The sequence below is a fragment of the Microcebus murinus genome, chromosome 17 (genome assembly GCF_040939455.1).
Source record: "Microcebus murinus isolate Inina chromosome 17, M.murinus_Inina_mat1.0, whole genome shotgun sequence".
Classification (NCBI taxonomy): domain Eukaryota; kingdom Metazoa; phylum Chordata; class Mammalia; order Primates; family Cheirogaleidae; genus Microcebus; species Microcebus murinus.
Genome location: NC_134120.1, coordinates 38,022,252 through 38,045,464, shown reverse-complemented (window position 1 = coordinate 38,045,464; position 23,213 = coordinate 38,022,252). Strand labels below are relative to the sequence as shown.

At 36.0% G+C, this 23,213-nt stretch overlaps 1 protein-coding gene across 1 annotated transcript in view; it reads left to right on the top strand.

Annotated features, from left to right (window-relative positions):
- DSG1 (desmoglein 1) overlaps nt 1-15,882 on the top strand; it is a 33,969-nt gene extending 18,087 nt beyond the window's left edge. The window contains exons 9-15 of the mRNA XM_012782557.2: nt 1,553-1,812; nt 3,484-3,623; nt 4,908-5,225; nt 7,913-8,046; nt 8,379-8,445; nt 10,175-10,383; nt 12,525-15,882. Of these exons, the coding sequence (XP_012638011.1) occupies nt 1,553-1,812; nt 3,484-3,623; nt 4,908-5,225; nt 7,913-8,046; nt 8,379-8,445; nt 10,175-10,383; nt 12,525-13,550 (2,154 nt within the window). The 3' untranslated portion in view covers nt 13,551-15,882. The remainder of the gene's footprint in view (nt 1-1,552; nt 1,813-3,483; nt 3,624-4,907; nt 5,226-7,912; nt 8,047-8,378; nt 8,446-10,174; nt 10,384-12,524) is intronic.
- Nucleotides 15,883-23,213: the final 7,331 nt, after the last annotated feature.

Genomic DNA, 23,213 nt, shown 5'->3' with positions numbered 1-23,213 from the left:
CCTCCACATGTTAAGGGTCTACCGAACTTACCTGCACTTACAATTTCATCTGAGAAAAAATTTCCGCCTTCTAGGGTGCTGATAGTGAAAGTTTCTCCTTGAGCTACAAGACTTACAGAGTCAATTTTTTTAAATCCATGGTAGCCGTACAGGGATTATATGTGACGCATGCAATATGTTTTCTTCGTGGTAAAACGTAATCTCTTTTCAACTATTTCTTTAAGAATAGCCTTGGGAAACAGATTCCTAAGGAACTCTGTCCATATACGAATGATGGTTTTTTGCCTCCTATGTCTTCATAAAGTGTTACGATGCCTATAGTTTCTATTTAACTTGAAACTGTGTGCAGTTGCTTTAGTTTACCCCCCTCACAGCATCCCTGCTAATTAGGGGATAGTGGACCCATACTGCAAATAAAGACATTGAGGCAGAGAGCATATAATCTGCACAAGTTCTCGTTACTAGTGAGTGGTACAGCCAACATTCAAAACTAGTTTTCTCTACTTGTAAAGTTCACATTCTTTCCACGATACTATCTAGGATTCAATACTGGGGAAACTGGATCCTAATGTATTTCACCTCAAGCTATTATATTACTTCAGAAAATTATTCAGCCTATCTATCCTTAATATATCTATTTGTAAAATGGAGATGATGATTTTTTTCCAGAAAGGACACCATATATTAAATCCTTTGCTATAATTATAAACATGTATGTTATGTATATAATATATATGAATATATGATTTTATAGCCATCCTTTGAACTGCAAATAAAATCAACATTAGAATTAAGATTCAAAATGTTAGCTAAATAGTAGAGTTTAATGTGTGAATCTCTATAGTTATCTAAATTACTCTCATGAAAATTTAGAAAAATATACTTGGTATGTATGGGTATGATGGCATAGTTGTTTGTGGATTTCATGTGCTGTGAATATTGACATAATTTTTCACAATGAAAATCACTACTTGATTATTTTATAAGAAATACACTTTTTCTAGAATATATTGAAGAAGATAAGGATTCTTTGTATTATGTTTATATTATGTTCTATCACCTGACTTACCCAAAGAGTCACAATTACAGAAGTAAAATTTCTTCTAAATAGTTCTTTATGGATAGAACCAGTAAAATGATTGAACCTCTAATATATTTGACATATACCTTGTAATAAATAGAGCTACTTTCCATTCTGAGAAATATGAAATTATTGAAGGTAACATAAGTTGTCTTTGCACTAAAAAATACATCACTTTTGACCATCTGTATTATTTTAAGATTTTAATTTGGTGAACAATTAGAGCTCATGTTACAGGTTTCCAACTTTTCAACAATGGATCTAGGACAATCAGATTTTTTCATTATTTGTGCACATTTACATTGAATTAAAGATAAAAAAAAGTAAGAATAGACTGTATATTTGTATGTATTTATGTTTAATTCAAGAAAGAAATGTAAGAACTTTTTTTTTTACTATTCTCAAAGGACTCTTCTTTTATCTAGAATGTTTTCTCTTCTTATAGTAAAACTATTTTACTCTATTTTCTAGCCCTTAGATTATGAAGCTATGAAGAGCCTGCAACTTAGTATTGGTGTTAGAAACAAAGCCGAGTTTCATCAGTCGATTATGTCTCAATATAAACTCACAGCAACTGCAATCTCTGTGATTGTGAACAATGTAATTGAAGGCTCAGTGTTTCGTCCAGGTTCGAAGACATATGTCATAAATCCTGGTATGGGAGTAAATCACAAAGTGGGAGATTTCATAGCTACTGATCTGGACACAGGTGCAGCTTCAACAACTGTTAGGTAAGAATGACATTTTCCAACTAATTTTCGCCACATATTAAACATATGTTCTTCTTAGAAATGCTTAGTGTCTGAATTTAAATATTTTTCATTATTTTTGAAACCATCATTCAATTGTAAAAAGTACTAACTACTAAATGGTTATTTACAGTGTTTAACTTAAGGGAATATAAAAATTGGTGCAAAATGTAAGATGTTAAACTGTAAAGACATAGTATGTAAAAATAATATGAATATATCGTGAACGTTTTGCCACTCCTGTGTTTATATCTCTCATTGATCAATTAGCTGATTACCACAGGTCGTGGTTAGTCCCTCAGAAGATTTTAAGGGATCTGATTTTCCCATTGCAAGTCTTCCCAGCTTGAAATCAATTAGATTTAGTTAGCTCATTTCAATTACATTCTTCACTTTATTTTTTTTTTTTTTTTTTTTTTTTTTTTTTTTGAGACAGAGTCTCACTTTGTTGCCCAGGCTAGAGTGAGTGCCGTGGCGTCAGCCTAGCTCACAGCAACCTCAAACTCCTGGGCTCAAGCAATCCTGCTGCCTCAGCCTCCCCAGTAGCTGGGACTACAGGCATGAGCCACCATGTCCGGCTAATTTTTTTTTTATATATATATCAGTTGGCCAATTAATTTCTTTCTATTTATAGTAGAGACGGGGTCTCGCTCTTGCTCAGGCTGGTTTTGAACTCCTGACCTTGAGCAATCCGCCCGCCTCGGCCTCCCAAGAGCTAGGATTACAGGCGTGAGCCACCGCGCCCGGCCACATTCTTCACTTTAATCAGTACTTAGCATTGATCAGTAACTCTGGTATGAAAAATTAGTTACAGTAAGGAAAAACTATGCTACACCATCTTTAAAAACTCTATATTTCCAACTATTTCTACTTGATCATGGAAAATGTATGTGTACATGGTATTTGCACATGTGACTGTGATCGAGAAGAGTTGTGGAAGAAAGACCTCACAGATGCATCTTAAAAGTTCTTTCTCTGTGCTCTCTTCACATGATGTGAGTGGTTCTGGTATAGGTCTGACTGCATCATAGCTGATGATTGCTCTTGTACCCCACAGCAGTGGGTTCATTGAGGGCAGACTCCCCCCTTTCCAAAAATCTGTTCCCTGAGCTTAGCAAAATACCTGAGAGAGAGAGTTATCTGCCCACTGTGTGTTTCACAAAATATGTAAATGAGAAGGAAAATGTTGAGGTCAAAGGTGAGGAGAGAAAGAGAATAGGATAGAGGCCCAAATTCAGAAGTCTTATGAAGTCATCCATCATGCACGTGGGAAGGCGGAGTGAAAAGAGGGGAAAAGTTCAGGCTGATGAAGGAGAAGGAACTTCTTTGGTATGAGAATAGTTTAGAAATTGGAGAAACCCAGGAAATCCCATGAAATGAGAAGGATTATTCTGACATCCAAAAGGGCATAAAAAGATCTTCCATAAGTAATGGCTGCTTGATAATTTCTTTTTTTAAAATTTAAGTCTTTGTCTACTTCTGAATGGCCCCAACACAGCTGAGATGGCCCTGAAAAAAAAAACCGAAGTTTCTAATAATTGTAACTATGTCCAGGGGTTATAACTACTGCCTGGAAAAATACATTTTATAATTAAAATGTCTCCTTTAGTAAGATAACTAACTTTAATTTCTATCATTTTCTTTCAAATACAGATATGTAATGGGAAACAATCCATTTGATATGCTATCTATTGACTCAAAAACAGGCATAATCACTTTGAGAAATAAAATTACCATGGAACAATATAATATGCTTGGGGGAAAATACCAAGGAACAATTCTATCTATAGATGGTAAGAACTCAATTTAACTTTTTATCTCTTATAGAGGAAGCTATATATACCCTCAGATATTAAAATTTTAAGTATTATATTTTAAAGTAATCCCTTTTCTATAAAAAGTTGTCAAGTTGGGCATTATAGACTCAAATCTTTGATGTACAGTATAATTTCGTGGCTAAGACCATGAGCTCTGATGTAAGACTAAATTAATATCTTGTACTATCACTTACAAGCTATGGGAGCATAGAGAAGTTATTTAGCCTATCTATACCTCAGTCTTCTCTTCTTTAAAATGGGACAATAACAATATGGATCTAGAAAAACGTGATGATAATGATAAAAATAACAAAAGCAATTAACAATAGAATTAACATAGTTGAGCTGAAAGGGCATGGGCTTTGGTATCAGACTAGATTTAAATCTCTTTCTGTTATATAGGTCCAGAAATGTTTTACTTATTTATTTATAAAGTATATATAACTGCTAGTCATTGTGCCAGGTTCTAGGGTTACATCAATGAACAAAGTAAGATAACTGAGCTTACATATATAAAATAGAGATAACATAAAATCACCTCAAAAAAATTATTTCTTTATTTTTACCCAATAATTTCACTTTCAATAATCTTAGGAAAAGTTCTAAATGTAAAAGGCTGAATACACAGATGTTAATTATAGCATATTTTTAATAATTAAATATTGAGAGCAATATCAATAATAGGCAACTGGGTAGGTAAAGCACAATCTTCTTGATACAAAATTATGTAGCCATCAGGAACTACATTAATGAAAGTTTATTAAAACATGAAAGAATGCCTATAGTTTAAAGTAAAAATAAATAAAATAGAATGAACCATATGATCATCTCAATGTAACATAAATAATAAGCAACTTCTAGGCATTATAATTAAAGACAAAAGATCATTAAAAAATATATCAACAGGGGTTGACCTTGAGTACTGCCACTATGAGTTTGTTTTGGTGGGTTTTGGTTTTGCTTCTTTCAATAACTGTATACTTTTCAAATTACATATAATATCTAACTATTTATAATATAAAGAAATAATCCAATAAATAGTATTGCTAGTAACAATAAGGTTAATTATAAAAATAATATTATAGTAATTTAATTGATTTAAAAACCACGTCACAGACCAAATATTTGGGAAATGACTAAATTGATGGGAATGAAGACATAGAAATAAGTATTGATGTAAAAAGAAAATAGTTCTGTATTGTTCAACAATTATTATACCAAATGTATAAACTATTTCTCCCATTTTGAACCTTATTATAGATGCTCTTCAAAGAACTTGCACTGGTACCATTAATATTGACCTTGATGGCTGGGACCGTGGTAATAATGACAATACAGGTACCAGTAGTACAGGTACCACTGATACCAGTAGTACTGGAAATGATTTAAATGGAGGTAGTACCAGTGTCAGCACAGGAGAATATGGAACTGGGTCTGAAGACGTTACTACCAGTGAATTTGACATTACCCCAACACGTTCTTTTGACCAATCTGACTATCAAAATCATTTGTCAGATAATGTACATTTTGGTCCTGCTGGCATTGGACTGCTCATCATGGGATTCTTGGTCTTAGGATGTAAGTACTTTAACAATCCTATTTATATGTGCTCCCCTAAAAAAATGGCAGCCGGGAGATAAGTTTTCTGATTCTTTGATAAAATATATTTTACAAATTCTCATTTTGTGCAATTATCAAGAAATTTCTATGCTTGGTGCTGGGTTTATAAGATGAAAATATTAAACTTTTTGACCCCTATGGGACTGTGGAGGACAAAAACTTGTTTGCAGTCAGTCTCAGTGTAATGGGAAAGTGCCATAACAAGCAGGCTCAAATGGCTAGTTGGGTGGCAAAGATAATCAGAAAAGGCTACACAGAGTAAGTAAACTCTGAGTGGGGTTTTAACAAATGAATAGGAGTTAGCCTGATGGACAAGAGAAAGGGAACACAATAAAGGAGAAAAAAAAATCTATGTCCCAAAACCCACAAGAATGAAAATGTAAAGTACTGAAATAAAGAATTCCAACGTGGGAGACTTAAAAGGATGTGTGTGACAGCACAGTGACAGTCTGCAAAGATAGGCAGTGCCTAGACATTGAAGGGATTTTATGTTATGTGAATGCTGCATAGCATAATAAAAGGAGAGTCAAATAGACCTAGGATTAAACTCAGGTTTCTAACTTTAATTGCCTGGATCTTTCAAAGATTACCTAACCTTTTTGAGCCTTGCTTTTGTCATCTGTTAAATAATAATACTTACTTCACAACATTGCTTTGATGATGAAAAAGAAGTGCCATACAGAAAGCATTTAGCGCATTCTATGGCCACTAGAGTAGCACTAGTCAAGGATCCAGCTGTAAGGGTAGACTCCACTGGATTGTCCAGGCGACCTTTAACCTTACCTTGGATGATGATACATATTAGAGTAGAGATGAGAGACACACTAAAGTCTCTGAGAAATGAGAAGGGAAGCTCTGAGCTAAGGAAGTTGAAATCTGCACATTATAATTAAATTAATGCAAACATTGCCATTTTCAAGTGTAGAATCATAAAATCTTACTGTCAGAAGACACCTCGAATATTTAATTTAAAATACATACACAAAATGTAAAATCACACATTTACATACAAAACATCGTTTCTACCTTCATTTCTCTTAATACATGTACATTCATCAATGGATACTTTTTATGGCATTTATTTGTAAACTGGATTTTCTCTAATTCTAAATAACTCACCCTTTTGAACTTTTTAATCACCATTGGGTTCATCTAAACCAGGGGTCCCCCAACTTTTTAAACAGGGGGCCAGTTCACTGTCCCTCAGACAGTTGGAGGGCCAGACTATAAAAAAACTATGAACAAATTCCTATGTACATTGCACATATCTTATTTTAACGTAAAAAAACAAACGGGCAAAAACACCCACATGTGGCCTGTGGGCCATAGTTTGAGGACGCCTGAATTCTAAGCCATAATGAGTTTGGACATGCTAATAACACAGCTTGGAGTTGAGGCTCTTTCTCCATAATTTGAAATATATTTCCACCCAAAATGAAATTTCTACTTTAAAAATTAGGAGTTCATTCTCATTGGCTCATAAACATAATAAATTGAAGTAAGAACCAGAAAAGTTCTATGAAAGAGGGAGCAAGTTTTAGAAAAGAAAGCATTTTCATCAAAATAAGCCAAGGCAAAAAAAAAAAAAGCAAAAATGCTAGCAAATTTACAGAATATAACATAAAATATATATGAGAGAATTCTCTAATTTTTCAGTCATATTGATTATCAGCCAACTTTATAAAACTTTAAAATTCAATACATTATAAGAGTAACTTAATTATGTAGGTGCTGATTTGTTTCATTTTGGTGACTACCTTTGGGTAGTGTAGTAAATAAAAGATTTACAAATTATATATAGGCCTTAGTGTCATTACCTCTAAATTCCAAGTTTTCTCTCAGGCTAGTAGATTTTCAAAAAAGAACACATAGCATTCTTTTCCTCTTTTCCCCCTTCTTTCTTCTCGCTCCCTTATTTTTATCTTTACCGTCTTCCTTCCTCTCTACTTTCCCTCTTTCTTATATCCTTCCTTCCTTCCTCACGATTTTATTTACAAATTTTTCCTTACATCCATTCATTCAAAACCCTTTATCAAGATTACATTATATAAAGGCTGATAATAAATAGAGGAATGAGAAAACCCCAATTAATTAACAGCAAGAGATGTTGTTAAGCAATGTGATTGGTGTTCTCTATTTCTGCAAGAGTAGTTTAACGAAAAGCCATCTGGGCAGGGGGAAATAATACTGTCATAGAGAATAACTGCTGGACACATAAATAAGATTTTACTGATGAAATAAAGAAAGGCGAGCACATGTGAGAGGAGGAAAATGAATAAAGATATGGAAGCAAGAACACAAAGAATCAAACATATTGCCTGACCTCTCTACCTTTCCTTATTCTCTCCTTTAATATTTTCCTGAGTAATGACATGGAAAAGACTCATCAGTTTTAGTAGTATAATATTGTTTGTCATTTTAATACAATGAAATAAATTAAAATTGATTGCAGTCTAGTACACTGAAGTTCACATTTATATTCGGTGTCTGACCATTATTCAGTCTGTTTTCTCAAACTTGCATAATAATTTCAGAGTCAAATGGAAGTTATGTGAGGAACTCAAATTTAAGCATAAAAAAGCAGCTTGTTTTGTTTTCATATGGGCCCACTGCTAACTCCAGTATTCCTACCTTTCTCTTATCAGTGGTCCCATTTTTGTTGCTCTGTTGTGATTGTGGAGGCGCCCCAGGAGTTGGAGCTGGCTTTGAGCCTGTTCCTGACTGTTCAGATGGAGCAATTCATTCATGGGCAGTAGAAGGACCACAGCCTGAACCCACAGTAAGTGCTAATCTGTAAGAAATGGCCTTTGGTAGTCACCTAAATTCAATCTTTACACATAACCAAGATGGCGGTGATCACTCACAGCCTGTGCTATTCTTTGTCCTGGGAAAGCTAATGGGGAAAATGAAGAGGAACCCAAAGTACATCGAAATTAGATAGAAAGTAACTAGGAAGTCTTTCTAAATGAGGTTCAAGTTCTAAATGAATTTCAAAAGTTTCCTAGATAGTATTCTTTTTGGAAATCCGAGGTGATTTGAGAATAAAGTAAATATATGACTATAAGAAGACAAGTCATTACAAATGCAAAAATGTCAATTCTTGTCTTTTAGGGTTTGATCCCTGTAACACAAATACCACCTGATAATGCAAATATAATTGAATGCATTGACAACTCAGGTAAGAAAAAAAAAATTTTAACAATTCAAATGACTAAGAAGGAACTCTGTTTTCTCTCTTTGCGTATTTTACTATTTTTCAATGATTCTTATTTTTCTTTAAAAGTGTTTCTATCATTTCTTTTAAAATAACTAATCTGTAAATTAAATGGTAAGTAAAACCTACTGTAATTATTATTCTCATATGCCGTATTTTTAAAATCTTCCTCAATCATCAAAGAGTACTTAGGAAATGATCTAATTAGGACCTCTATAAACAGAAGTAATGAATTGTAGCCATGAGTCAATTTTGGTCAAGATTTTTTATCTACTAAAGCAAATGCCCTTTACCCAAAAACCATACATACATACATATATATTAAAATTAAAGTATGACCCAATTAAAATACACCTATGGCCATTTATTGAGGCAAAAATCTTCTTCCGTAATTGGTTTAATGATTCATAATTGCTCTGATTTGGATGCTTATTATGACAAAGAAAATAACGACATCCATTCTCAGCATCAGCATAAATGTTATGTAAAAAATTTGATCCATTTCTTAACTTGAAAGTAGATGAAACTCTCAAAATTTTTCAAGGCTCTTGTGTGAGGTAGTATGCATGTTGTGGAGTTTCTTTTTGAACATGGGTAAGACTGTGTCAATACAACTTGCCTTAAAACAGGAGTCTAGATCAGTTCACAGGCAGAAACCAGGGAACCATTAGAATTTCATAGAAAGTAGATAACTACCACTCTAATAAATAGAACAATTAAAATAACTTGTCATATCTATGAAAATAGTTGTACTATTATGCCATTTTCAAGGTAAATAAATGTTATTGATGAGTTTATTTTTCTCTTAGTCTTTTCTAAACAGTAATCATTTTTTTCTACTTTGAACTCTTTAAAATATAACAAGCATAGGAATTGCGTAACTTGTAGAACTGGACTTTATTCAAAGAACTCCTCTTTAAACCTACTTCTCCATCTGATTTGTCAGTTACATAACCTGATTTGTCTATTTTCATTAATAACAACAATGTGTCCCCATCTCAAAAGTGGAAACTCATTGTTGACCCTTATGTCCCTATTGATACCCAATCAGTTCTCAAGACTTATCAAATCATCAAATCTATTTGTTCCTTCATTAAGTCTACAAACTTTGCACAAATCATGTCAACATTGTCCCTTCCATCACAGTTCCATAGTCCAGGACATCATTTTATCTCTCCTACCTCAAATATTGTAACAGGCTTCTACTCACGACCTCATATCCAAGGGCAAACTCAAGATTCTCCATGAAAACCCTTCTTCTCACCATAACCATGGCCTCCTCTCTAAAAGCCAGTGGTTCTCATGCCTTTTTCTGGATGCCCTGTGCTTCTAATAATTCATTGGGGTATTCTTATACTATTTTTTAACTTTTTGAATTTGAATATTTGAATATTTTCCTCCAATTTCCCTCAAGTTGAAATCAAATTCTAGGTTTTTATAACTTCTGTGCAGCCCCCTCTTCTAGCACAGTAGATAGTAGTCTCTCAACAGATACGTACCAAATTAACAAATTAATAACATTATTTTTATCTCAATATCATGTTTATATCTTCTATCTTTACGTCTCGTCTTTTTTTATTTCTTTGCTCACAAATGCGTACCTAAATGAAGAAACCATACGTTGTAGTAAATTGTTAATTTTCAGTTTACAATACACTACAGAAAGTAAACTTAATTACATTGACACTTTTAGGAGTTTACACAAATGAGTATTGTGGCAGAGAAATGCAAGATCTGGGAGGAGGAGAAAGAACAACAGGATTCGAACTAACAGATGGAGTTAAAATGCCAGGAATGCCTGAGATATGTCAAGACTATTCTGGAACATTAAGAAGAAATTCTATGAGGGAATGTAGAGATGGAGGTCTGAATATGAATTTCATGGAAAGTTATTTCTGTCAGGTAAGCTCTTTAACCGCATACCTTCGTTACCACCCATGTGCCCGCTGGTCTACTCCAAGCTTTCCCTAATTCCCAAAGGGGCTTTGGCAGGAGTCTCCTAACTAGCTTCTCAGCCTTTAGTCTTTACGCCCAACAATCCCTATTGTTGCTAACTAATATATCTAAAGCTCTTACTTTACTTCCCCATTGAAAAATGGCCATTGGCTCCCAGATCTATTTTGTCTGTGGCACGAAATCCAAAGTCCCTAATATGGCAATAAGATTGTTCATAAAATGGTGCCCTCCCTCACATGTCCAGTGAATCCTTGCATTGACTCCACCTGCTGAGCACCTTTGCCTCATTCACAGCAGACTCCTCACCTCCATGCCTTTGCTTATGCCATGTTCTTCCTGGAGTGCCTGTATCCCACCACATCTCTTACAAACTTCCATCCATCTTTTAAGACCAAATTCAAATATCACTGCCCCTCTGACATTTTTCCAGTTAACCCCCTCATCCCAAATAGGATTAATGCTTCTTCAACTGTATTTCTGTTTACATATTGTAGAAACTGTCATTGCTAAAATCTGTCAGTTTATATGTCTATGACCATTTTTTAGTGTCTCATCCTTACATTCTCTACATGATATTGTCAGTACCTAGCTCAGTTCCAGGCACATAGTAAACATTCAGTAAGAGTAGGTTCAAGAGCCGTAGTACACTTCCAGAATATTCTAAGAACCAGCTGCAGGTAATGGGAAGACTATGAAGCCTGGAGAAGCAGCAGAAGGAGAATTAACTTGGCCGTTCCCAGGCAGAGACACAATTGCCCATGGTTACACCCTGGGGGATACTAAACCTTCAGAAAGTCCCCATCTCTGATACTAACTGGAAATACATTTCTTTCCTTCTACATTCTGGTCTAAAATGCCTTCATTAACTCCCCTAATGGTTTAGAGGGTGGCTGATATTTTAAAATAAAATGTTAGTAAAAGCCTTTCAAATAACAATGGATAATAATAGGGTTGTTGAAATGCATAGGAATCCTTCCTATTCATATCCCTACATATGAATATTGGTCTCATGAAAAGTAAAATTCTGTCTCAAAATTTTGCAATTACAGCTCCCTCTGCCCAGAACACTCTACCTACTTCACTCACTCTGTCACTGCCTTCCAATCTCTGATCAAACACCCCTTTATCAGAGATCCTTTCCTTGGCCACCTGATCTGGAAGGACAACCCTACCACCTTCTATCCCTCTACCCTGCACTTACCACCACCTAAGATAGGTTTATGTACTGTCGGTCTCACCCTACTAAAACATAAGCCCTACAACAGAAGGACTTCATCTGGTATCATTTATTACTGCGTAGTTCTGAACAGAATGTCTGGCAAATAACAAGGACTCAGTAAATATTTTTTTAAATGAAATGACACAGTGAGCTGGTTTCCTCCAAGGTATTTCTGACACTTAACCTGAAAATTTGCAGTCCAGTTTTATGAACAGCAAAGATGAAATAAAAGTGCACACATCTCTGGGCTTTTAAATTGAGAGAGATTAAATTGAGAGAGATTCTATTTTTAAAAATTGTCTTTGATCACCTTCAATTTTGAATCCAAAAGTGGCACAGACCCAGAGTCAAATGTTCCTGTTGCTGCGCTGAAAAAGCCACATTGCAATAAACTGTCACGGAACCATCATATTCACTCCATCTGAAGGAAAGAAAACACTACCTTGAATGAGCTCAAATTAACTATGAATTACCTTTTTTAGACAAAAAATACACATTTCTGTGTATTTCAAGTTCAGCATTTTTAAGAAATGCTGAACTGGCTATAATTTCTAAACCTGGCTATAAAATAATTCATGTGGGGGATTTTTGTGATTTTTGTGTCCAAAGTGCACAATTATAAGCAAGTCTATGTAAGTAAATTTTAAAAATCCAAATGTATCATTGGAATTATAGTTAAAATAATTTCCAACTAAATTCTTCCGAGAAGTTATAAAATGATTTTTAAAGCATCTCTAGTAGATGTTACAATGTGTTTTATACATTCCTCTTTGGTAATGCTCTGGAAGGAAAACTAATGGTAAGAATTGTTCTATTATTGTTAAATACATATTCATAGTTGCATTTTCTCTTTCCTCTACAAATTCAGAAAGCATATGCTTATGCAGATGAAGATGAAGGACGCCCATCCAATGATTGTTTGCTCATATATGACATTGAAGGTGTGGGTTCCCCCGCTGGCTCCGTGGGTTGCTGTAGCTTCATTGGAGAAGATTTGGATGACAGCTTCTTGGATACACTAGGGCCTAAATTTAAGAAGTTGGCGGATATCAGCCTGGGAAAAGACACTGAACCCTATCCAGACCCTGATCCTTCCTGGCCACCTCAGAGCACTGAACCAGTATGCCTTCATCAGGAAACAGAGGCCATTGCTAGAGGACACCCACCGATCTCCCCACATTTCGGTACGACCACAGTAATTTCTGAGAGTGCCCATCCCTCGGGACCTGGTGTACAGCATCCTATGCCTATTCCTGATCCTCTGGGCTATGGCAATGTCACTATGACCGAGTCTTACACTACCTCTGGCACGCTGAAGCCTTCTGTCCACATTCACGATAACCGACAGGCATCAAATGTGGTGGTGACAGAGAGGGTGGTCGGCCCAATCTCTGGCGCTGATTTGCACGGAATGTTAGAGATGCCTGACCTGAGAGACGGGTCGAATGTTATAGTGACAGAAAGGGTAATAGCGCCAAGCTCAAGTCTACCCACCTCTCTGACCATCCCGAGTCCTAGAGAGTCCTCCAACGTGGTAGTGACAGAAAGAGTAATCCAACCAGCTTCTGGCATGATAGGCAACCTGAGCATGCACCCCGAGCTAGCCAATGCCCACAATGTGATCGTGACGGAGAGGGTAGTTTCTGGTGCTGGTGTAACTGGCACAGTTGGAGTAAGTGGGGGTGGTGGCATAGGCAGCTTGGGGGCCGGGGGCCTGAGTGGAGCTGGAGTAAGTGGTGGTGGCATCGGGCTGAGCAGCATGGCTGGCGCAGCCACCATCGGCCACATGAGGAGCTCCTCTGACCATCACTTTAGCCAGACCCTTGGAGCTGCCTCCCCCAGCACAGCTCGAAGTCGAATCACAAAGTACAGTACAGTGCAGTACACCAAGTAGTTCAGAGCCCAGCACACTCGTTCATGATCATTGTGATTTCGATCTAACTCCCACCACCAAAAAAACTAACCATACGATTAGTGACGCACAACTCGGTGCTCAAATCATTGTGGAGCAAGGTGAGAAACCACAATGAGAAAAATAAATGGAAATATTCCTGTGGAGGAAGAGCTCTCCTTAGCATTTGTAAACTTTTTTCCTTACATATCAGGACTAATGAAATCATGGCAGTGAACTAAAACTTGAGGCAGGGTCTTATTTGCATCTGCGTGGCCTATAGTATATTTCAAGCATGTAGATAAATAATTATTCGGTCATGCATGTAAAAACACTGTCTTTAAGATGGCAATTGGCATAATTCTCCTTGCTCTGTTTTGATTTGCCATGTAGCTCAGACAAAATACAAAAAGAACAAAAAATATGCAATATGTGCTCATGTATGGGGGTAAAATCTAAAATATGTGCCAAATATCGTGTCAATTTCACAGACAATGTAAATAAAAATGGAAAGATCAAGGTTAGCCACTAAAAAACAATTTGACTACATAGTCAAGTCCACAAGCCACCAAGCACACCTACCTTAATAATTGCACTAGATAAAATAAACTTCAGGCCGGGAGCGATGGCTCATGCTCATTATCCTAGCACTCTGGGATGCCGAGGCGGGAGGATCGCTCAAGTTCAGAAGTTCGAAACCAGCCTGAGCAAGAGCAAGACCCCATCTCTACTAAAAATAGAAAGAAATTAATTGACCGACTAAAAATATATAGAAAAAATGAGCTGGGCATGGTGGTGCGTGCCGTAGTCCCAGCTACTGGGAATGCTGAGGCAGGAGGATCACTTGAGCCCAGGAGTTTGAGGTTGCTGTGAGTTAGGCTGACGCCACGGCACTCTAGCCCGGGCAACAGAGTGAGACTCTGTCTCAAATAAATAATAAATAAATAAACTTCAAATTAGAAAATGTTTCCTAGGAGAGAAATTCCATTAGAGAGTGGCAACAGGCTAAGATTTATTCAAAGTAAACTGACAATGTCTAAGCCTGAATCTCAAGATGGGGCCTCAGTTAAATTTCCAGTGGAGTCAAGGACTTTTCTCGTACTAGTTTGTGCTTAGTGGTAGATGTAACTTGACAAATATCACTTACTGGGAAGGTTGAGGAATATCACACTCATTTTTCTCTTTACCACTGTGTTTCTGCCTGAATAAAGGAAAACTTGCCAAGTCTACATCTCAGATTGAAGCAAGTGACACTTAACATGGTTGTCGTCACTAGTGGTAAATTCCCTTCCAAGTCAGCAGATGGGAACTGTATTGTGTTTTCAGATTTTGTTTTTAGTATGTATTATTCATTCATATTCAGTTCTTCATTACATAGCTCCTAAGTTAAAATTATTTACTTAAGCTGAGCTATGGAGGAAAAAAAAAAAGAAGAAGAAGCTTGCAGTATGGTTAAGCTTTGGGGAGATTTTTTTAAGGGGATCTAAAAAAATGTTTCTAGAACATGTGAAATGTTTAATGGGGAGCATTAGAAAAGAATTATTTTATTAAGTAATACTGTACTAATTATTAGCTTTGAGTTCAGTACTTTCTTTTAACAACCCTCGGCTGACATTTTGAAGAGTTCAACCAGGAACCTTTAACAGAGTTGATGATATTGTGCTGACAGGAATGAAATAGTACCAGATAAACCTATTTCCTTAGTGTATTCTACCCCTAACTAAATTTTCCCACTAGCATATTTGATTTGTCAATATGCCCTTGGCTTATATATACTCTGATTTATAGATGGTTTCCAAATTATATAGTATCTTTTTTTAGCTCCAAAATTTAGTAATGTCCTATTTATGATTTACCATTTCTGTGTGTTTGCTATACAGTATTACCTGATTTAAAATCTCTAAAAATGAATCAAAGCATTCCAAGGAAAAGGTAAATTTACTATTGCATGGTAGAGAAATTTTTTTCTCTTTTTAAAATCCAGTGTTACTATAAGCTTACTAAAGTGAAACTGGGTATAACAAAATAAAACTAGAAAAAAACATTTTTGCCCTGGAGTTGTGAATTATATACAACTTTTAAATATTTTTCCTTAATCACTCAATTTTCCCAGGGTGTTACAAGATCAAAGCATAGTTATTCAACTTCCCACTTGTCAAAGGAGGATAGGAGTGAATTATTTCTCCCAGAGCTATTTTACTTTATATAATAGAAGATGAGGTTAATATTTTAAAGCCACAATATACATCTTATTTTAACTCTGTAGAATATGTAAAATTTTCATAGTCTGTAGCATGACAAAATGCAGAGGTGTAAATAAAGTAATTCAAAGGGAGTCTTTCTTTTATTTCTTTCTGCTGTTTAAGGGGCTACATTAAGGATGGGTAATCTTTCCAGAAATAAAGTCAAAAGGAATTTATTGAAATATACTTGAGTATGCCTGGGTCCAGGAGTTTGAAGGAATAGAAATAATTATTAATTAATTAGCTAATTAATTAATTAAAGGGAATGTTACCTGAGCACAGGAAGGCTACTGGTTTTTTTGATATGTCATATCATCATAAATCTTTTCTTAATATACTTACTACCTTCAAGAGATATTCTTTAGGTTGTCTAACAAGAAACAGTGATCATCTTTAATAACTGTTCTTGTTAAGATCCATTAGTTATACAAAACTATGAAAGATACAAGGAAAAAATGGCAGTATTAGTCATCTATCTTTCTAGGAAGATAGTTTCCAATCAAATTTTTTTTTCAGGATTGCACATTGATGTTCTAATTGTTTAGTCCTAAATTTTAAAATTAACTTTTTAAGACATCAACCATTCTAACAGTTATTTAAAGGCATGTTACTTTTTAATAAACAGCCTTTCAGCAGAATTTCATTCTTCTCTTTAGATGCTTTGCTTTAATTCACATGCATCATTTCATAGACCAAGAAGAGATATGGAAATCATTTTATAAGTGACTAGCTATAATTCAGATCCAAGATGGATCTCAGATCAACTTGCTATTAACAAAAGGGAGAAGGCAGAGATAGTAATTTAATGCTGTGTATATATGGTTTGAAAACAAATCATAATGTCTGTAAAACATCTGACTTTCTAAAGAAGTTGTCCTTAGGGGCAAAAACTAGTGTATCATAAATACTCCAACATTCAATACCAACCAAAATACCATCTTGAGCTAATTTTGGCATTGAATTCCAGATATATCTACTACATATTATTTACCTCTATGCATGTTGCCTGATGTAACTGTATTTGCACTGAAAAATTTACCAAAAAAGTATCTATTTAGGGTTATTTATATACTTTCATTTGGACATCTGTTCTACATTTGTATATAAGGTTTTTAGCATAATCTTTATTCAAGGTAATGTTCTGACAAAATTGTAAGTATATATCTTCAAAAATTACATTTTTTTCTCTATTAAGTGGATATCTTTAGTTATCTACACAATTTATTTCTAAATTTATGCCAAGGTTTGATTGTCAGCAAAAGTATAACATATGTGACACTTTTTTACTTTAGTGGGAATTTAAAGGTGTTATAATCACTAGCAAAAATGGCCACGGCTATTTTGGAAAGACATTTAAACCCAAAACAAACTTTTAAAAGTATTTGATACATTTTCCCCTACCTATTTTATCAAATCCAACCTTTTGGTGGATTTCTGATATATTTTAAGACCTATTTCACATTGTACTAGAATACACCAGTCTACAGTAGATTGCTCGTACCCAGGAAATTGAATCTGTCTTCCAGTTCCAGAGTGTTCAATTTACTCTAGGACAGAGCTTAAATAGATCAACCTATTATCCATTAAATAATTTTAAAATAAGGAATAAATTTATTTAATTATCTACATTCTCCCCCATTTAGTTAAGATATTTGAATTACTTTATCATCCAACTGTACCTATAACTTGTTTTTCTTTGGCTGTCTATTTTATAAGCATTTTTTTAACTCTAACAGTCATCTCTGGTGATGTTTAAAACAAGGTACTTTTCTTCGAGTTTTAATATAAAAGCTTTTGAATTATTTGGGTGCTAGTTCCTTGCTTGGTCGTCTGTTGGCTGTTTAAAGTTGGTTTGTAATTTCCAAAGAGTTATGTTTACAGCAATAAAATGATTGACATGCCTCCATTATCTTTTCTGAATTGTAAGGGGGGGAGAGCTTTTAGACTGTAAGGAATGATGCGAAGTTATGATTTTCATCTCATATTGGAGGGTAGATAATTATTTTATCCTCACAATGTTAAGATTTTATTCTCCGTTTCCTAGCTTTCTTTTTCTGAATGTATACTGAGAAGCCTATTTTATGGAGTAGCAGGCAGTTAGCCTGCACCAATGCAAATTAACAGATGGTAAAAAGGTTGCATTTTAAATTTATTTGATACCTTTACCATCTTTATGCTTTTATCTTTCTCTCATTCATACTTGACTTTTTGATTTTTGTTTACACCAGCATTTTATTTCTTTTAGAATGGCTTTTCTTCTTGTTTGCTTGTAAAATCATAACTTTTCATTTTTACTGGGGCAAATCTCCTTTTTGCACTCCGATGCCACCTCCACACTGTTATCATCTTCATCTTGCACAAAATCTTACCCCTTTCAGAATCATGTGACCCCTCTCCTTGTTCCCTCATAATAATGTCTCAGTTTTTAATGAAAATTCTTATTATATACTGGCCTACAGTCTTCTGTGACTTCTCTAACTTCTGAAGGCATTCACAGTAACTTAAAGGTACACATGGTTGGATGAACCACTTGATTTCGGATTCTCATTTCTAGACTTCCATTTTCCCCACTCCACTCAGCTGCCATTCCCTTCTCATAACCCAGCATGTCAGTACCACAAATGCCTCAGTTTCATTCTTCACAGCCGCTGACCACTTCCCCCTTATCCTTCCAGCTCACTCGCTCCCCTATTCCAGTGGTGGTCGTGGCCCCACTTCATCAAAGCTTCTTCCAGGCTATTGACGTCCACCACCTTCCCACTGTCTGTCGGTTTCACCTCTCTCCTTGGCTAATCTAGCTCCATAAATCCAACTAGAGTCACCCACTTGTGAACACCTCCAACCTCCTTGCCTTGCTCTCTCTCACGCTCATCCCAAACCTTTTACCCTCCATCTCTTGTCTGCACACAAACAGCTAAACAAATGATTCAAGTGAGCCGGTTTTTTTCATTTTAAACACTCGATCTCAAATCTCAGATTTACATCAAATGTTTCCCTGCAATCCTACTGCTTCTCTAATAGATTTCCCAGCTCATCACGCTAGATGGCTACTCCACATCGTCTCTGCCCTCGAACCTGCCACACTTCCTCTTCCCTTCTCATTCTTTGTGGGTGATCTAATCCTATTGTTCACCGAGAAAACAAAAGTCATCCATAACAAATCCATGCATCTTCCTCTACCAGACTTATATATCCACCTGCACTTGCACCCCATCTCTTCCTACTTCTCACTGACTTATTCCATTCCTGCTCAAGAACTTGGCTCCTTCCTAATAGTCTTTTATCTCTTATCTATATTCTCTCCTTCCTTCCTTCCTTCCTTCCTTCCTTCCTTCCTTCCTTCCTTCCTTCCTTCCTTCCTTCCTTCCTTCCTTCCTTCCTTTCTTTCTTTCTTTCTTTCTTTCTTTCTTTCTTTCTTTCTTTTTCTTCTTTTCTTCTTCTTCATCTTCTTCTTCCTTTTCTCCTCCTCCTCCTTCTTCTTCTTTCTTCTTCCTCTTCTCCTCCTCCTTCTTCCTCTTCTCCTCCTCCTCCTCGTTGTCGTCGTCCTCCTCCTCCTCCTCCTCCTCCTCTCCCTCCTCCTCCTCCTCCTCCTCCTCCTCCTCCTCCTCCTCCTCCTCCTCCTCCTCCTCCTTCTTCTTCTTCTTCTTCTTCTTCTTCTTCTTCCTCTTCCTCTCCTCCTTCTTCTCCTTCCTCTTCTCCTCCTCCTCCTCCTTCCTTGAAACACTTTTCTCTCTTGGCTCTTATAATGCCATCCTCTCCTGATCGCCCTTGTATTTCACTGGCCCATCTCACTTATTCCCTTTTGCTTGTTCCATATCTATGCAACCTTTAAATGGTGATGTTTCCCCAAAGTTTGGCCCCAAGACCTCTCCTCTTCACTCTACACTGTCTCTGTGAAGCCTCATCCAGACCTCTTTTTAAATGCTCAAATTAAACTTATAATTTTTCCTCCAGAACACCTCCATCCCAATAATTATTACCACATCTACCCATTACTCAAGCCAGAAACTAATTGCTCTTCCCTGATCACATCCTTTCTCTCACCCCTACATTCTATCCATTAGAAAGTCCTCTTGGTTCTATAACCAAAATGTATCTTGAGCCATCTAATAGGTTTAAGCCCCATCTGCCACCATCTGAATGCAGCTGCCTCTTAAGTAGTTTCTCTGCTTCCACATTGGCTTTCTTCAAATAATTCTCTACAAATGAACCTATTGACTTTCTAAAGTATGAATTAGATTGATTCAACCCTCTATTTTAAGAATTCCAATGGATTTCCACTGTGTATCCAAAATAAATAAATAAATAAAGCCTACAGGGACCTGCCTAATAAAGCATTAGCCCACAATAGAAGACAGTAGTTTGGACTAGGACAATTATAATAGAAAAGGTGAGAAACAAATGATTTGAAATGTTTTGGCCTCTGCAAATGGTATTCACTCTGCATGAAACATTTTCCTCCTCATCCTTCCATCCTTCAGGTAGCAATTTAAATATCATTCCTCTAGATATTCTTTCCTTGACCAAATTTTTCATTCATTCATTCATTCATTCATTCATTCCACAGTATTTATTGAATTCTTAATAGTTATGTCAAGCAGCGATGATATAACAGTGAACAAAACAGATAAAGTCCTTCTCCTGATGGAGTTTATGATCAGATAGGATGAGAATGGGGGATTCTGACAATAAACAAGTAAATATATAGTGTGGTAGATGGCAGCAAATGGTCAAGGACAAAATAAAGTAGGGTAACATAGGAGAGAGAGTGCAGGATGAGAGGAAGGTCCTTTTATAGAGGGTAATTGAGGCAGGACTCTGTTATAGGTAATATTTGAATGGAGACCTGAAGATCATTAAGAAACAAGCTGTCTGGACACAGGACACTTCAGAGGGGTCTTCAAGAAAGAACAAGGAGACCTGTGTTCCTGGAAAGAGTGAAAGAATGAAAGCTGTAGGAGATGAGGTCTGAGAGGTAGTGGGGTGAGATTGAGTTTGATTTTCCAGGCCATGGCAAGGACTCTGACTTATTCCAAGTGTAATAGAAGCCACTGGGAAGGCTGGGCTGAGGAGTGCTCTGCTCAGATTTGTATTTTTAAAAGATCACTTTAACTATAGTGTTGACATTTTTGAAAGGAAGTCACAGAATCAAGGAGATTGGTTAAAAGGCTACTGGAATAATTTAAGTGAGTGGTTCCATTTTAACACCTTGGTAGCAAAACAAATGACAAAAACAAAACAAAAATCCTGGACTCATCGATAAAGCCACATGCAGAAAGAAATTAGGAAAAAAGATCACTACTGAGCAACAGATTCAATTTAAATCTCATTATAAATTGCCTTAAAAAAAACTCAAGCATCACAAGTACAAATGAGGAATATTAAATTGGTCAAAATGCTTGGAAATGATGCCAGTGTCTAGCCATGTACTTGGTGACTGAGTTCAAATAAGACAAATTCCAATTGTCCTCAGAAACTTGTTTTTCCTAGTTTTACAAAGAAAGCTTATGAACTTGGTCTATCCCATTTCATGGCTGTTTCCCACTCATATCCCTCTTTAAGCTTTTATGTAAAACCTACGGAGAAGAGCTTCTGCCTCCAGAACTTTTCTCAGAACTACTCAGAATATCAGGCTCTGATTCTTACCCAAGTTTACATCGGGCTTATTTATTTTCCCTAGGAAAATATTTTGCTCCATTGAATTTATTAGACATCTCTTTCAAAATGTATACCAGTTTCAGCTTGATAAATTACAGACCTGTGCTTGTTTTGATCACTGCTTATATTGGGTTCACCCAGAAACAGAAAGACCCTGAGACAGAATTAGAGTGCAATTTTGGAAGGAGGTAAAGGAACCACTGGTAGGGAATAGGGAAATGAAACAGGGAAAGGAACACAGCCAATAAAAAGTGAACTACCGAGCCATTTACAATCACTGGCAATTGAACTCAGTCCTCTGGGGGGAAACATTGGAAGCCAATACAGTGCATGCACCACAGAGATGAGGGGATAGTGTATTTTATACAGCAACTATCATTAGTTAATAATTAAGGGCCCACCTCTGAAGACAGTTAATTCTCTGTACCTGTTGCACAGGTGGGCAAAATGGCTTTGCATCAGTGAAACGAAGAAATGCAAGAAATGGCAGTTTGGGTGGGTGGGCACCACCAAAATAATAGAGGCAAAATATGGAGCATGCCCCATAAAAGTCTGTTACAGCCATTGGTGTACTATGCAATACGCAGGTGAAACATGCTATGAGAAAACTCAGGATTATCTGATTTGACAGGCCTTATTTGAACATCCCCCTGTAAACAAGAATGGGTCATAAGCTAATACATTGATAGATTAGGTAACAAAACTCAAAGGTGTGAAATAGGAAAGTCTTCAGGTTCTCCTTGTCATTAATTTGTACCTTCATGATTTTATATTATTTATGTTAATTATGCCCCCCCCATAGAGTGCATACATGTACAATCATTCTTCTACAATACATGATTTGGCTTTACTGTTACAAATTTGGAAATGACCTAATAGATCATTGGTTTTGATATCTATTTACTTCCAGAAAGAAAAGCTATGAATGCATTAAAGCTATCATTTTGTGTAGACATAGCCCCAACATTTTAATAACTTATTGTTAATGACATCGTGCCAATTCACTCAGTCTCTGAGGCCTGGTCTTACACCTAGCTTATTTAAAAAGGCACAACAAAAATTATATTGTCATAATTGGATATGCAAGTAGTTAAATAATAAATTTTGAATTAAAGTGTGATGCACAGAGGTCAGCCCAGCAACAAACAGAAATTCAATAATTATCTGCTGAACACATGAATAATGCAATCCATACTCTATTCACATTGTCATAAAGTCCATCCTTGCATTGACAGTCTAGATGAGAACTGAGCCCGTAGATTGCTTCACAATGCTTGTCAAATTCCTACCATTCCAAATAGAACTACTTGTTCTGAATTGCTCATTTAACTGAGAAACAACATGATTTACTTTTGTTGGATTGTAAAATGTGTCTTGGCCAATTGTCTTATATAGGTTTCAGGAAAAGATGAGATATGTAAAAATTTAGACGTAACTGGTGTTTACTTAGAACTATAGGGTAAACTAAAGGAAAAAATAGTTTATTTTTTAAATAAGTAAACATTTTTCCAAATATTTGAAAAATAGAATTAAAAAAAAATCTAAAATTGGGACAAGAATGTGGCTTTCTTCACATAAGAAGATCATAGTACCAATAGATATGAGCTCCCAGAGCTCTGTGAGATTGATAAGTAAAAACAATGTACTGATCAACACCTAAGTGGACATTTAGGAATAACATTTATCGGTGTCGGGCAGGTGGGAGGAGGGAGGAGGGGATGGGTATATACATACATAAGGAGTGCGGTGCGCACCATCTAAAGGA